Below are 14,972 nucleotides of genomic sequence, written 5' to 3' on the forward strand. Positions count from 1 at the left end.
TTCACATAATAATGCATATACAGTATGTACTGTATTCTGGAATCCAATGGGGCTGGGCCACGTAAAAAAAAATACTAACTAGGATCTACTGAGCCGATAATGTTACCTATGTACAGTACAACACCATGAGTACAGTACAACACCATGAGTACAGTACAACACCATGAGTACAGTACAACACCATGAGTACAGTACAACACCATGAGTACAGTACAACACCATGAGGACAGTACAGCACCATGAGTACAGTACAGCACCATGAGTACAGTACAGTGCCATCCGTGCCTCCCATAATGCACAATGTTGTACAAGAATGAATTAATAAGAGGTTGGCAACACCCCTAAAGCAAATTCCAGGATATAGAAGGATTCCCCAATATTGATCGAAAAAGTTGAACGTTTTTTAAAATTCTAAACTACATACTGATTATGTGTATATTAAAACAAGTGATACCCATGAAATATTCTTTTACATTGGAGTTTTTATGAGTAACTAAAGACTGAATTTTCTTCATATTTTCATATATTTCACACCGAGCACATATATAGATACATTAATTGTGGCATTATTTATATTATATTTTAGTTATTTATTAAATAGATAATTAATAGTGTTGTATTAACGAGGATAAATATAATATCTATCCTGATTTTACGGTGTTTGTGGAGGGTGAGCCAGAGAGCAGCTACCGCCCCGAGCTGAAGGTCACCACAGCTTGTCTTAGTCAGCTATTTATTGATAATGTTCCGTATCGCAGGTACCGGCAACAACTAACTCCTACCGAGACAAACACACCCATTTACATAGTGTGGTATGGAGTGCTGTATATGCTTTTACTAATCTTATTTCTGTATTATATTTAACATTCATTATGGCCCCTCTACATAGGGACGTCATTAGTATATTACATGCTTTATTAACATGGTAAAAGGTGTCTTATAGGCTGAGCTGATGTGTAGTATTATAGGTAAATTTTTACTTTCGGACATGACTTCCTAAGGGTTGATCAATATGTTTTCCTGTGTGTTTTAAGCGAATCTGACCTTCATTTTTGTCGGAAATTTATATTCTTGAACCCCCCCCCCTCCCTTCTCCCATGGGGGACAGCCTGGGAAATGGGGCCTAGCTTAAACTAACCTAACCTAAATGTTTCAGTACTTTAAAATTTTGGGGCGTGCCATGTCCAAAAGTACAATACCTTAGAAGTGGAAGGACCAGGGAGAGGTACAGGGTCATCGACCTCCTCAGCGATTACAGAATCACTGGTTCTTGTCCTTTCTATATTTACAAGGCAATTTACAGTGCGGGCATTCAACAGATGCAGGGAGAACACCGTGATTATGTAGCAATTGGATAGCTTGATCATCGTTCTTGTAAAACTCGGCAATAATATTAAAATAATCGTAGGAGAACGATTGACAACCAACCAACACCACGACCATTGTCAAATTGTTCTTTGAAATTCAAATCCGTACCCAGGCAGCTTCCTTTGAAAAAATTCAAATGTGATTGGTCGAAAAAAAAATCGCGGGATATCGATACATCATTGGTCACGACTGGATGACGTCAGTCAGTATTGTGCCGATAACATCTCCTCACAGACGAAGGCTGAAAAGTACGTAAAATCGATTAAATTAAATTGTGTCGCTATTATCCATTTCCGGCTGGTATAAATGGGGTTCAAAATGTTCCGAATAAGGAGGTCTAAATGCTTCAATAGTTAATAACTTTGGGGCGCGTTATGTCCTAAAGTAAAATGATACTGTATTATAATATTTAGGGTGAAACTCCACAAGAACGGTGCCACCATTATTATAAAATTTCAAGAAACGTAGAACACTACAGTTCTACACGACAGTGCATAAAATTGCTTGGAAATAAATTTGCTTAATAATCTACTGTTTTCTCATTATGCTTCTGCCATTTTGCCATCGACAGTGGAAAAATCGCTGAACCATTAGCTGATTTTAGCAGTAATGAACTACATGTACAGTATGTTGAGTTGGAAGTGAAGCGCAGTGGTACATAAGTCTCCTGGTCGCGACTCTAGTGTTTAGTTTTATTGTCAAAACTCAGTTAATTTATCTTTATATCATCTAAAGTGGCACAAGGGGGGAGCAGTTGAACGTCCATTTTTGATTGATATTGTCACCGCTGATGTACGTACAGTAATGTACAATAGTGACATGAACAATTCTGAACAATTTGATCTTTAGATGATTAGATCTGTTAATCAAACCCTCGCAGTCACCTGTGTTTAATGTGTATATCACAAGAGTGGATCCAAGGGGGGGTCTTGGGGGTCCGGACCCCCATTTTCATCAGAAAATTCCACTATTTAATGCAGTATTATACTCAGGCATTTTTGCATAATAAAAAGTATTTACTGTTGACTTCAGAATATCTCCTAATATCAAGTGCACATGGCTTGATATGGCTTCAAAATGCCCATGATATTAGTCAGATTTAAAAAAAATCCGGGGGGGGCTTACAGTGCCTCCCCAAAACCCCTCTTTTGATATTCCTGGATCCTCCCCTGATGTCAGTCACACCGAGGTGAGGTGAACAGGTTCCTCCTGACAACATTACCGCTGGTGATCCGTTCACTTTTACACCTCCGTGTGTAGTAGAAGCGGTTGCTCGTCCCACCCGGGGTACACGTACATTTTGAACAACTTTTGAAAATGATTTACAACTCAAGTGCACCCTAATCAAATACATAAGGTTCTCTCTTTTAAGAAAAACTGCTCCTTACCTCAAGAATGGTTGTTGTCATGTACAGGTTTTGTGTTTTTCCATGGTTTACTTCACAACAAAGTCTGGTAATACCCGACGGCAGTTGTATGGCTTTACCGCTAACTGGAGGAAATTTTTCCACAAAAGATAGAAACTTTCTTAACTTGGGAGACTGACACAAATCCATGGAAATATGTGTTTAGAAACTTCACTTATCGTATAAAAATTTTTTGTTTTCCGTCTTCAGAAGAAGTGATTCATCTGACTGGACATGAGAATATAACTTAATGTAGTTATATTTACACAGTTTAATCACAGGGTTATTTGTTGTAAGTTCAGTCTTATTTACTAAAGTGCAAATTGAGCATAACTTACCTTGGCACCCATGGAATTTGTAACTACAGTATAGAAAAGTGTTTATGCAAATCATAATCTTTTATCAATATCAAATGAAGATATTTTAAGCAAGTTTGCTTAGTCAAGATGCTGTCAGCTCAGAGTAAGCAGATTGCTTCATAATCTGCAGGAGAGACTGAAGAAGTGAATCATAGGTGGGTAAACTTGTTACATAACATGTTAACCCTAAAAGTGGTATTTTGGAAGATAAAAATACAATCTCTGGCTGTTTGAGACTGTCATGAGATTTCAAATTCCTTTGTTGATGCTGGATGTTAGAATATTAATAATGAGCAGACAACATTCTAATCTTTGAAGAACATGTTGTATAAGTTCTTATTCATTGATACATAAAATAACTTAAGGAAGTTAGTTGTATTATTTGGCATATTAGACCATTACAGTATACATCGTGTATAATTCTTGTGCTAAATGGTAATACGGAAAAAAAAGGTTTTAATGAAGTACTTGGTACTTGATGGTAACCCTGGGTAAAGAGATAGTGAATTAATGAAGCTGGTGATTCAGCATATTCTAAAAGAGTGACCATATCACTCATAGTCAGTCTCCTGATCACAGTGCCACACATAGTTACAGTTGGCTGCTAGTCAAGGTGTGTCCATGTTTTTATAATTGCTGTGTACTTATTGGGTTAATGGACATATATTTTCACTTATTTGCTGTTTTGTGTGTGTCTATACTGTATTGTTTTTGTAGAACATCCACACATCACACTTGACACATTTATGAATTGCTCATTTGACTTATCATCCATGGGCCATATGCACACTGTAGCTGCCACCTTCCTCAAGGTCATCCTATATCAGTTGCCTCTTAACTCATATACATTCTTAGAGACACTGCACAGTACAGTACAGTACTGTCCATTAGTGGTTCATTAATTGAAGATCAACATAATATCTGTTTTAAGAAGTGGTCACTTACAGCAGCATTAGTACTGTACTACCAGTATACAGTACTGTAGAGTCTTTTGGAATAATAATTATTAAACTTCCATAACACAGAGTGGTAAGTTATCAACAATATTCTTATGGTCTGTGAATGACTCGGTAAGTAACTCAAGGGGTAGAATTCAACCTTTACCTACTGTACTGTACTCTACTTTTTCGAGCTATAAGTCAGATGTTCACTTGTACTTTACTTTAATGTGTCTTAGAAATAAAGTAAATGTAATATAAAACTATAAAATAAGAAAAATAGCAACATGCCATCTCACATACCACCTCATCCCCAGTTTTCCCCTTCCTATATCTTGCATAGAATACCTAACAGCATTTTTTTTTGCAGTCAGTGAATTATGGGTAGAAGTAAGGTCCCCACATACTGTAATTGTGAATTCACATATAGTGAGTGTGCATAAAGCAAGGGTCAGATGGGTTGTACATTTGTCTTATGCCAGAATAAGGTTTCCTCTTTTTCAGTACAGTGGAGTCTGCATTTACGCGTCAATTGAACCCGTGGAGGCCCGCGTAAAACGAGAAACGAGTAAATGAAATAACATAACATATGGGATTAATTAAAATAGAGACTGGGCCGACTCCCAAACTCCACTTTTTCTGACACAATACCTACGTTGCGGTAAAAATAACATCTTAATTTTATGATGGTATGCACACACAATTAATATTTAAGAGAAATACAGTCGCTGGTTAATGTCCATTCAAATAATGAACTCAACTCTCCCCCCCCCCTCTCTTCCCACGCTCGCTGGCTCCTCCCTCTTTGAGAAATTTTTAGGTGAAAACGGTAGGCTTACATTTTTAGTAATAAATAATACCTCAGACTAAAGTTAGGATAATATAATTGACATTTGTTTGTATGTCTAATGCAAATTTTATGATGTTTATATTTAAAATAATCATAATTCCAGCAATGTAAATTATATTCTGGCCTGGTAATTTGTATGAATTTTATGAGCTAAAACAAATATCTTCAGTAAATACAGTAAACAAATTATACTTCACCCGCTTGAACGACCAAATTTACCGCGTAATTAAAGCATTTCATTCTGGCAAGGCACCGCGTAAATGACCAAACGCGTAAACAAAAGCCACGTAAATGCAGACTCCACTGTATTACATTGCACATCCACCTCACCATTCTCATCTCAGCTCTTTATGCAGACATGTATTCCTTTTCCTGGAAGTGTGTGTGAAGATTGTGCTGGACTGCTGGGAGTCTTTTAATACTGAATGGAATTACAATAAAGTAGATCCTCACTATTCTTGTGTGTTAAACTCTTAAAACACAAAAGTAGAAAACTTATATCAGTGGGAAAAGGAAGCTATGGCTCCTGGTAGAACTGAACATACTGTACGGTAGGATGATGTACTGTATCGTATATGTTGGTAACAATAAACACTAGACAAAGTAATGTATTAACTTCTCTTTGATGATGATGATTTTAGGCAATCTGTATGACAGCGACGATTACTCAGATTTTTTGTGTCAAGAAAACGGTGCATCAAAGTTTTAACCCCTTGTGTACGGGGGTCTCTGCCAAACGAATTACTAGCGTCCCCACAGTGAAGGTTAAAAACATATATAGCTGTTTATTATGATATACTGAACGGTATGATATTAATTAACAAAATATTTTCTACATTATAAGCTAAGATTCCATACAGGCTGGAATACTGTAGCTCTTAATCTGTTATCTTGAATGGTGTATGTTATTGTACACTGCTTTCATTAATGTTCATTACCCATAACTTGTAAAATTCTTAAAAATTATCAATTACATTACGGGATATTTTTCATATTCTACAGATATTAAACAAAATAAACCTGTGGGGGGGGGGGGGCTAGGTTAGGTTTAGGCTGGATCACATTAATGGGATCACGAGTGTTTGTAAAATTTCAAGTTTGATTACTACAGTGCATGTGCAAGGAGTGTTGGGAGTGTTGTAGTGAAGTAATTCCATCATCAGCATCACCATCAAAACAACAACATTTTACGGCCGTTTTCCACGCTTGTGTAGCTCAGTTATCAGTGCTGTAGTGTAGTTGGTAGTAGTTGTGCATGAAACGCCTTGTTATACTGTTGGGAGGAAAACATTAAGGATATAGATATAAAGTATTAAGAATGAGAAAAGACTTGAGACTTGAATACAGTTTTCAATAAGGAGAATGATGCAATGTTTTACAGAGTTACATGATGTGATGACTTACAGCAGCTCTAGCCTCTAAGAGAAAGGTTGTAGCTTTTAACTGCAATTTTAGTGTAAGTTTTTACTGATAAATAATAGAATTATAGGTAATTGTACAATATAATGCTTTTTGGGCTGTTAAGCTTTCATCTTGAATACAGAGGCAGAAAATTCTGTACATCTTTGTATTATCTTTACAGCTCAAAGTTTATTGGCAATAAGCGGAGGTGCATCTTTGGCAGCTTACGCAAGACCTCTAGTCATGGTGAGTCAGCACTTATTTTTGTTTAGTATTGTCGTTTAAAAAGACTGAGCAGCATAACCTTCAAGAATAACAATACTGAATGACAGGCATCTGAGGCACTGTACTCATGGGCGTCCGCAGAAAAAAATGCAGGGGGGGGGCAATGTTATCCTGAATTCGACGTGTGAAGTGTGAAGACATCATTGACAATTTCGGAAGAGATCCCCGACGGCTCCAATTCCTGTTCCAAGAGTAGTAACCTGCTCTAACTGAATGGACTGTTGAGAAATGTTTGTTATTTTATTCATTTTGTATTTTCCGTGTAATTTTTTCAAATTTTTGATTTTCCAGGAGGGGGCAAATGCCCCCCCTTGCCCCTCCCTGCGGACGCCCATGACTGTACTCTACTTCACCACAAACTAAATAATCACTGGAGTATATACAGTACACATGTAAATACAATATTATTACAAAAAGAAAATGATCTTTAAGACATAAGTTCCTTTTCATATTAACTTATACAGTATTTTGAATAAGGTTAATTGTTGTGTTTCTGGTTCTTGTGTCAAAAATTACAAATTTCTACCAAAGAGTTGATCTGTTTAGCACAGAGGAGTCACGATAATTTATGGGTTACATACCAGAAGACATCGTGAATTTTATCTAAATTAATTTAAATGGAAATAATTCATTTGGTTCTGGAGGCCAAAAATACACATAAACTGTTCCAAAACTATTGTAATGAACACTAAACCAGTGAGAGGCTGAGGCATGGTCGCCAATTCTGATTTTGCAGCCAGTACCAAATCCATCTTCATCATTACCAGACCAAGAGTTTCATTACTGTACTTATATTTTTTGTTTCAAGTTCATAAAATGAAGTCAATAAAGGAAAAATAAATGATGGTTTAACCTACGTGACCTGTGCCCGGGTGGGCTGATCCCCGTAAAAAAAAAAAGCAACGTGATATGACTTGCATGTAATATATCTGTTGACACAGAATCGCTGGGAGTACTGTATTGTATAGTTGTACAGGGCAGCCAAGGTATCACCTCTGGCCTTCTCTCCTCTTTCCTCACTGATGTATGATCATAGTTCAGCAGAGAATTTATCAAACATTTTGTCCGTGATGCTGTACTGTATCCAGTATCGTCGTTACCGAACCATGTATTTTATTACCAAACTGGTTTTTCATTACTAAATATCCTTGAATTTAATACAGTACCGTCATGGAAAATTCCAAATGGAAACCCTGCAACACAGTTCTCTAGGCCGGATGGGAACTTGTTCACCAAGTGTGCTGATCCTGAGGTTCAAATGCTGTTAAATTATAAAAAAAGAAAAAAAGGAGTAATTAAGGTATTGTACTGTACTGTACCGTACCGTACCGTACCGTACTGTACTGTACTGTACTGTACTGTACTGTACTGTACCGTACTGTACTGTACCGTACTGTACCTGTGAATTAGAAAATTGTGAATTATCACGACTCCACTGTACTCTATAACTAAACTTCACCAGAAGTTAACTTATAATTTAAATATTGTGTATAATAATGTACTGTACTGTTCAGTTTGTATATGGTTTATGATATGAATTATAAGTGAGTTGGCCTGAGAGAGCCATACTGTACAGTATAATTCTAGTAACACCCAATGACAAATTCTGCATTTGCTAATGGGCTTTGATATGTTTAATAGCTGGACACATTATCCATGTAGACAGTGTTGGTGATACAAGCAACTCCTTATTCAGTTAAATTGTAGTTTAATAATGTGCCATTGTTTTTATCTGACATGATGTGATGGTTACCCCAGGACCAGAGAGGCTTCTCTTACTGGCTTGATATCCAAAGATTCATTCATTATGTTTTACTCTTTGTCATGAAAGGATGTTTCAACTTTGATTTTCTTTACATTCTGCCACGATGTGTACCGACAGGTCTCAGATAAGACTTCATAGAACACACTGACTGTTTAGGATATATTAGAGTTTAGATAACCCAGTTATTTTATTACTTATATATGTTGGCCCCTGCCCCTCTGTGGTCCAAGTGCAAGAATAAATTGTTTTGTTGTATATAATCAGAGTGGATGATTAGTTATGTGGGGCTGGCAAACACTTCTTTGGCTGTGACTTGTCGTAAGTTTGTCGTGCACCACGTGTGCAATTATCGTGAAGAATTAAAGTTCTAAAAAAAAAACAAAAAAATATTTTCATGTAACATAAATAAAGATATGCATGTACAGAAGGCTAATGAGAAACAAAATACAAAATAAATAATTTATTTAGTTTGGTTTAGCTGTGATGAAAAGCTCTTGTACCACATGGAGTGTGTGGTTCCTGGTCACTTGGGGACAGACTTTCTTCCTCTATGATAACTGTGTGCTGAGGCACTAGGAGACCAGGACCTACTATGGGACAGTCTTTAAATGCAGTCATTTGAGGAATCAATTTTTGTGAAAATTCATGCCAAAATCTAAGCAACCTGCTGACCTGTTACAGCCTCTATAACATATTGGTCTTTGTACAGCTAAAGGGTTATGACTGTGCACAAGTAGCACAACCTTTTACAGTACTACTACAAGTACAGTACACAGGTTCTTCTATCAGTTAAAGTCAGGCTTAATATTCGGTAAATAATATTTCATTGTAGCTGTTTGTAGGATCTTCAGTACAGTGTTCACCCCCTCACATCCAATCATCCTGTTTATATGCTGAAGGTGATGGTTGGTTGGCTGTGTAGCTCTTACTGAAGGTACCCAGGTCATGCTGTCAGGAACAAGTTGACCTTTTTAACTCTCAGTCCACCATGGAACAATTTATGGTTACCTATAAAATTCAGATTATCAAGTTTTATGAAATTTTTTATTGTCTTTACAGTATATAAGATACTTACACTACTGTGTATGTATTGTGATGGATGAAGCTAATGAATACAAACATATTGGTCAATATGTACTGCAGGACTGTGGTGTCTGACTGTTGCTTGTATCATTAGTCAGCTATTGACTATTTTTAGCCTGTTGCTTCTTGCCACACACACACACACACACACACACACACACACACACACACACACACACACAATGACTGACATTAATTTATGTTTTACATTCTTATTTTGGTGTTATATGTATTCATTTTAATTTAGTTTTCTGCCACTATTATTGTGGTACAGTATTGCTACTATCAATAATTGGTAGATAAATTTGTTGATAAAGTAATTTATCTGTAGTTGTGTGGTGCAGGCAGTGGACAATGTTTATACTTTGCTGCCCACACAGACAAGGTCATAATTATAAGACACTTGTGTTTCGTTTCTTGATAGTTATATATCAATAGAAAGTGACTAAGTTGAAGTATGAAACTGAACAGTACAGTACAGTACAGTCATGGTAGTTTAAGATACAGTACATAACTTTGTTGAAAGTTTAAACTCCAGCCTAAATTATCTGTATGCAGTTCTTGGCACAACTGTGTAGTCAAGGATTAGCATCCTAATTTGAATGGATGAGAGGGAGGCTGCTGACAGCAACAAACATTATTCACATGGATGATGCATCCTGTTAATAACTAAGTAGGCTCCTTGCCACAGGTTGCTTGGTGCTGGTAAATCTCAGGTAATTTTTTTGCTCTTATGGACGTGAAGTGGGATTTCATATTTTATTCTTGTTTTTCTATTTTACCCTCTACTAGGCATCAGGGGGCTCATCATTTTATGACTTCAGTGCTCCTGACATTGATGGTAATGACGTGGCAATGGAGAAATATAGGTAAGTTGCATCAAACATATATAAAGTACTGTACTGTAGTGTAGTATCTTTTGGGAGTGAAAATTTGTGTAAATACTGTTGGTAAAAAATATTAGCATTTGTCTTGACTGGTTACACAGCGGTTACATTTACCAGTTTGTTTAGTTTCATACATTGTGTATCTGTAAATTTAGGAAGTTATGTTTCATCCATTTTGTTCTGGATTACCTCCTCAAATTGCTTGTGATATATATATATCCCAGGTGTTGTGTGTAGGACAGAGTGAAGTGATGCAGCTCACAGAGGTAGTGCATCAGTATAGTATTGTACAATATTCTCAGTAGAGGAGGATTTTTGGTTGAATACGTCAAAATTTTGGATTTACATGTTGTCAGAGTTTGAAGTGACTTTATTTGTAGTGTGACACTAAGAATGATTATTTAGGTCTTTCTTCCTGAGGGTTACCGGTATTTCTCTGAGGGGAACTTTCTTCTCACACATTAATGATGTAATTTCAAGATGATGATGTGAAAGGAGTGGTAAATTGGTATACAGTGCAGTATAGGTTGGGTTAGGAGCTCAGTATGAAGGTAAAGGATAATATAATTTAAATTTTTTCACTGTATAGTATAGATACCTGTCACAAATCAGTATCCTGGAGTCTGGGGTTTTATCCCAGAGATTTGGTGTTGAAGTCATCATGTTTCAACACTCATAATATTTGTTAAATCCTTCATCTAATCCCAAGTCATCCTTAAGTTCTATGGTTATAGACAGATGGCTGTGGGGAAAGGTGAAGATATTTGCTGGCATTCTCTTGCCATGATTACATACAGGCTGTAGGGTCATCTTGAACTGGCATTGAAAATGACCATTAAATTCAATTGCTGTATGCATCACTGAACAACCCTATTAAGATAACAATATTTTCTTCCTGCCTTTGGTACACAAGAAGGCCGGTACTGCACTCAACCACATTTACTGCCCTGACTTGTTACGGACCCTTTTACAGCTGGGTATGTACTGGGATCTAAACAGCGACCCTAAGGACAAAAAGCTTACGATTTGAGGTCAAACTTTTTAGTGTGTTGAACTGGATGGTCACACTATGCCCTTAAGAGACTTATTTGTTGAATATTAAACTAGAAATAGATTTTTTATTTTGAACTTTGGTATTTTCTTAAATACATTTGTTAATACAGTAGTCAAATCAGATACAGCAGAGGGAAATTAACTAACATGGAAGCACTTGATGTTGCAGCAGATGATGGGGTGTGGGAGAAGTTATCTTTAAAACTTTATGTGGAGTGAAAATATACTTTAGAGGCCAATATTTATGGAAATGCTCTGTGAAAGTGTATTTCAGAATATGGTTTAGCTTGTGGATAAGAAATTAATAATGTGTGTGTGACAGTGAAGACCATGGATGGATATTCACTTTTATAACAAAAGAAAGACCTTATATTTATAAACAAAGTTCATTTCATTAATATCTTTTTCTTTCTAGGGGCCACGTCTGCATTGTGGTGAATGTGGCGAGTAAGTGAGGTAAAACTGCCGTGAACTACACCGAACTGGTGCAGCTTCACGAGAAATATGAAGCCAAAGGACTGTGTATCCTTGGCTTCCCTTGCAACCAGTTTGGAAGCCAGGTGAGACTCCTTGTCACTATGTTATGTAAATGTGAACATGAATTGTTATAAATATCTTTTCACCTATACTGTACCAACATCACTCCTGTACAACATAATATCATTTTACACATGTTTTCAGAAGTAGGTATCCAAGCCAAGCTAGACAACAGTTTGTTTTGGGAGAAAAATTAAAGTTCATAAAACATCTGATGTTTTATGAGTGAAAGGAAGAAATCAAGGTTTTATCTTACTCTCTCTCCTCATTGGGTCTCCAGTGGAACACCAGGAAAGGAGTTACTTGGTCTTATACTGTACTAAGGAAGATCAACCAGCCTCCTAAGCAAGCCTGTGTCCTTGTGTCTTAAAGATAAGAGTCTTACAGGTAGTGTGAAAGGGTAGTAGGCAACTTAGTACAGTACTGTATTCACTGCCCAGGGCATGGGTCTGGAAAGACTCAATTTCAGGCAAGGAGTTTTTGAAAATGAATCCATTTTCATTGTAAACTTATGTAGCCATTCCTCTGACGGTTAGACAAGAGACATATTTCTCTGTTCCTTGGTTTCCTCCCCTAGCTGTACTGCTGGTGAGGATGGCTGCTTCCAGTCAGGGATAATTGTTCATTCCTGGGATAATTATGAGGATAGTAGAGTTTGGTCTTTGTTTATGAAGGTTTCTACATGTATGTTAGGACCTCATAGTTTCTTTTACTCTCTTAATCATATGAGAAAGGAAGCTTCAAGATGAACATTTTAATTTTGATCAATTTTCTACAGTGGTATGTATTAAGAAGCCGTGTTTTTCCAGGTTCCCTTCCTTATAAGTAATTTCATGGGGTATGCTTCCCCTAACATCTGAACTCCTTGTTGTAATTTAGTGATGCATATTGCTGGACACCTCAGATGCTGACTCAAGGAACAAGGCAATTCAATCAGAATGAACATTGGATAGTAATTCATTGTCTTAAAACTGATATTCTTCAACTGAATTGGAATTACTGTAATAAGGCTTATATATTTTCTCCTCTTGTTTCTTTATTACAGTCATAACCATCAAAGTAAGGCATTGCTACTCTGATAACTACTATTTTGCCCAGTAGAATTTGGTTTTCTCTCCTTTAGGTACTCCCACAGTCTTTCCTTGTCTTTGTGTCAGAAGTTGCTTAGTTTCATCTCTTTACCCACAGTTCTGTTAGCTTTTTGTGGGGGTAACATTTTACATGTGAAATTTCCTGTCTATGAAGCCCCGGCAATGTTTTATTGCTGTTGGGTTTATGGACAACCTCATTTTTGTGGTTTCAGCATTATTGAGCTCTTGGTCCCTTTCTGCAACACCTAGGCTGCTTTAGGGAAATAATATGGTGTGTATTTCCTTAGGGGGTGCCTAGCTGCACAGTACTTGGAACAGTCTATTCACCTCCTCTATTTTATCTTAGCAGGCTGTAATATTTATGAGTGTACTTAGACAGACTTATGTATGAGTTGCTTATGTCATCCTGCAGGACCTTTTGTGTATTTTTAAAGGCTTGGGTTGCTTGTGAGGAAGTCTACTCTTTCTTTTAAGTTATATTAGATTAAACCAAGATTTCATGATCATACTCACAATTTTAATTACCAGTACTGTTTTTAAAGCGAAAAGAAAGTCAGAACTTTACATTGTATTTTTTATTGATGCATTTTAGAATTTGTATAACCTTTTTCATGTGTAGGAACCTGGTACAGAGGAAGAAATTAAGAAGTTTGCTGAAAGCTATGGAGTAAAGTTTGACATGTTCTCCAAAGTTAAAGTGAATGGGAATGATGCCCATCCTCTGTGGAATTTCCTCAAGTCTAAGCAAGGAGGAATTCTTGGCAACTTTATCAAATGGAACTTCACCAAATTTTTAATTGACAAGGAAGGAATACCAGTGTCTCGCTATTCTCCACAAACTAACCCAATTGTAAGTACATTTATTTTATTTTAATTAGTTTTCCTAATTTTATTTTTGCAGAGTAATTCTATGGTACTTTCAGACAGTATTTGCTCTTGGGTAAATGATCTTGAGATGTTTGCATTAGGACAACATACTACAGTAATACAACATTGTGCATCAAGACATAATACATTCATACAACATGTTACACTCAGCACATGTTGTGTAAATGTTCTGCCAGTAACATCTAATAACTTCTCTGATAGAAAACACAAGATGAAAAGTTCACCCTTAGACACCTTTTATCATCTTCCAACAACTTGAGTCATGTTAATACTGTTTATTGAATTATTTCTTTAGGTTAATAATTGTGGATTAAAGAATGTATTAATTGTATCCTAATATGGTATACTGTTTCTTCAACAGCCAACAATTGAAAAAGATTTAGAGAAACTTCTGTAAGCCTTCAATGTGGGTCATGGTGTGTGGGGAAACTGATGCAGAGGTGCTCAAGCATTCTTCCAATGCCTTCAAATGATAGATAAACAAAGAAGATTAGAAGAGTTGCTATGAAGGTTTGCAGGTAAACTTATATCTTAAGACTTGTAGACTGGATGTTTTGGCTCTAAATTATCTTTGTCTTGTCTTGTTGTGTTGTGCATCTGTTGTTTGCTCCAATATATACATTAAGCTTATGAGCATCTTCCAAATGTTTTAACTAATGAAATAGAAATAGAGACTGAAACTTATGTCCTGTTGCAGATGTCAATAGTGAGGGACTTGTGCCATAAAATATCTAGTCGTTTGTCACCGGGTATTAATATAATTATGTATTTGTTGTTTGCTTTTTCATTGAAGCCCTGTATTGCATCTTCAGTTGTCATAATAAATGCTCAATAAATAAATCAAACATTGTGTTCTCATTTTACCTTAATAGTAAGTTATTCTAATGAAAATAAATACTATCACAATGCCATGTGTTACCCTGTCTGGTAAGATCATTATTGAAGGCCTCTTTCTGCGCTAGGCAAATTGCCCTAGAATCACACCCAGCCAACAGATGATGGCAGTTCTCCATCCGAGTGCATGTGCCTTACATAAATACTGTAGAAGCCAACTGTTCATC

At 36.5% G+C, this 14,972-nt stretch overlaps 1 protein-coding gene across 4 annotated transcripts; it reads left to right on the forward strand.

Moving 5' to 3' along the window:
• The first annotated feature begins 639 nt into the window (after positions 1-639).
• LOC121860142 (phospholipid hydroperoxide glutathione peroxidase-like) lies at positions 640-14,756 on the forward strand. 4 transcript variants are annotated; one of them, XM_042357191.1, is made up of 6 exons: positions 640-758; positions 6,504-6,568; positions 10,248-10,324; positions 11,811-11,955; positions 13,643-13,873; positions 14,273-14,756. In XM_042357191.1, exons 1-6 carry the CDS (start codon positions 743-745, stop codon positions 14,306-14,308), a joined length of 570 nt encoding a protein of 189 aa, XP_042213125.1. In that variant the 5' UTR covers positions 640-742; the 3' UTR covers positions 14,309-14,756. The 4 variants fall into 4 exon arrangements, with proteins under 4 accessions (XP_042213125.1, XP_042213127.1, XP_042213128.1 ...); XM_042357193.1 differs by having other exon boundaries at positions 660-812; XM_042357194.1 differs by lacking the exon at positions 640-758 and adding an exon at positions 3,649-3,746.
• Positions 14,757-14,972: the final 216 nt, after the last annotated feature.

The sequence above is a fragment of the Homarus americanus genome, unplaced genomic scaffold (genome assembly GCF_018991925.1).
Source record: "Homarus americanus isolate GMGI-L3 unplaced genomic scaffold, GMGI_Hamer_2.0 scaffold5831, whole genome shotgun sequence".
Classification (NCBI taxonomy): Eukaryota; Metazoa; Arthropoda; class Malacostraca; order Decapoda; family Nephropidae; genus Homarus; species Homarus americanus.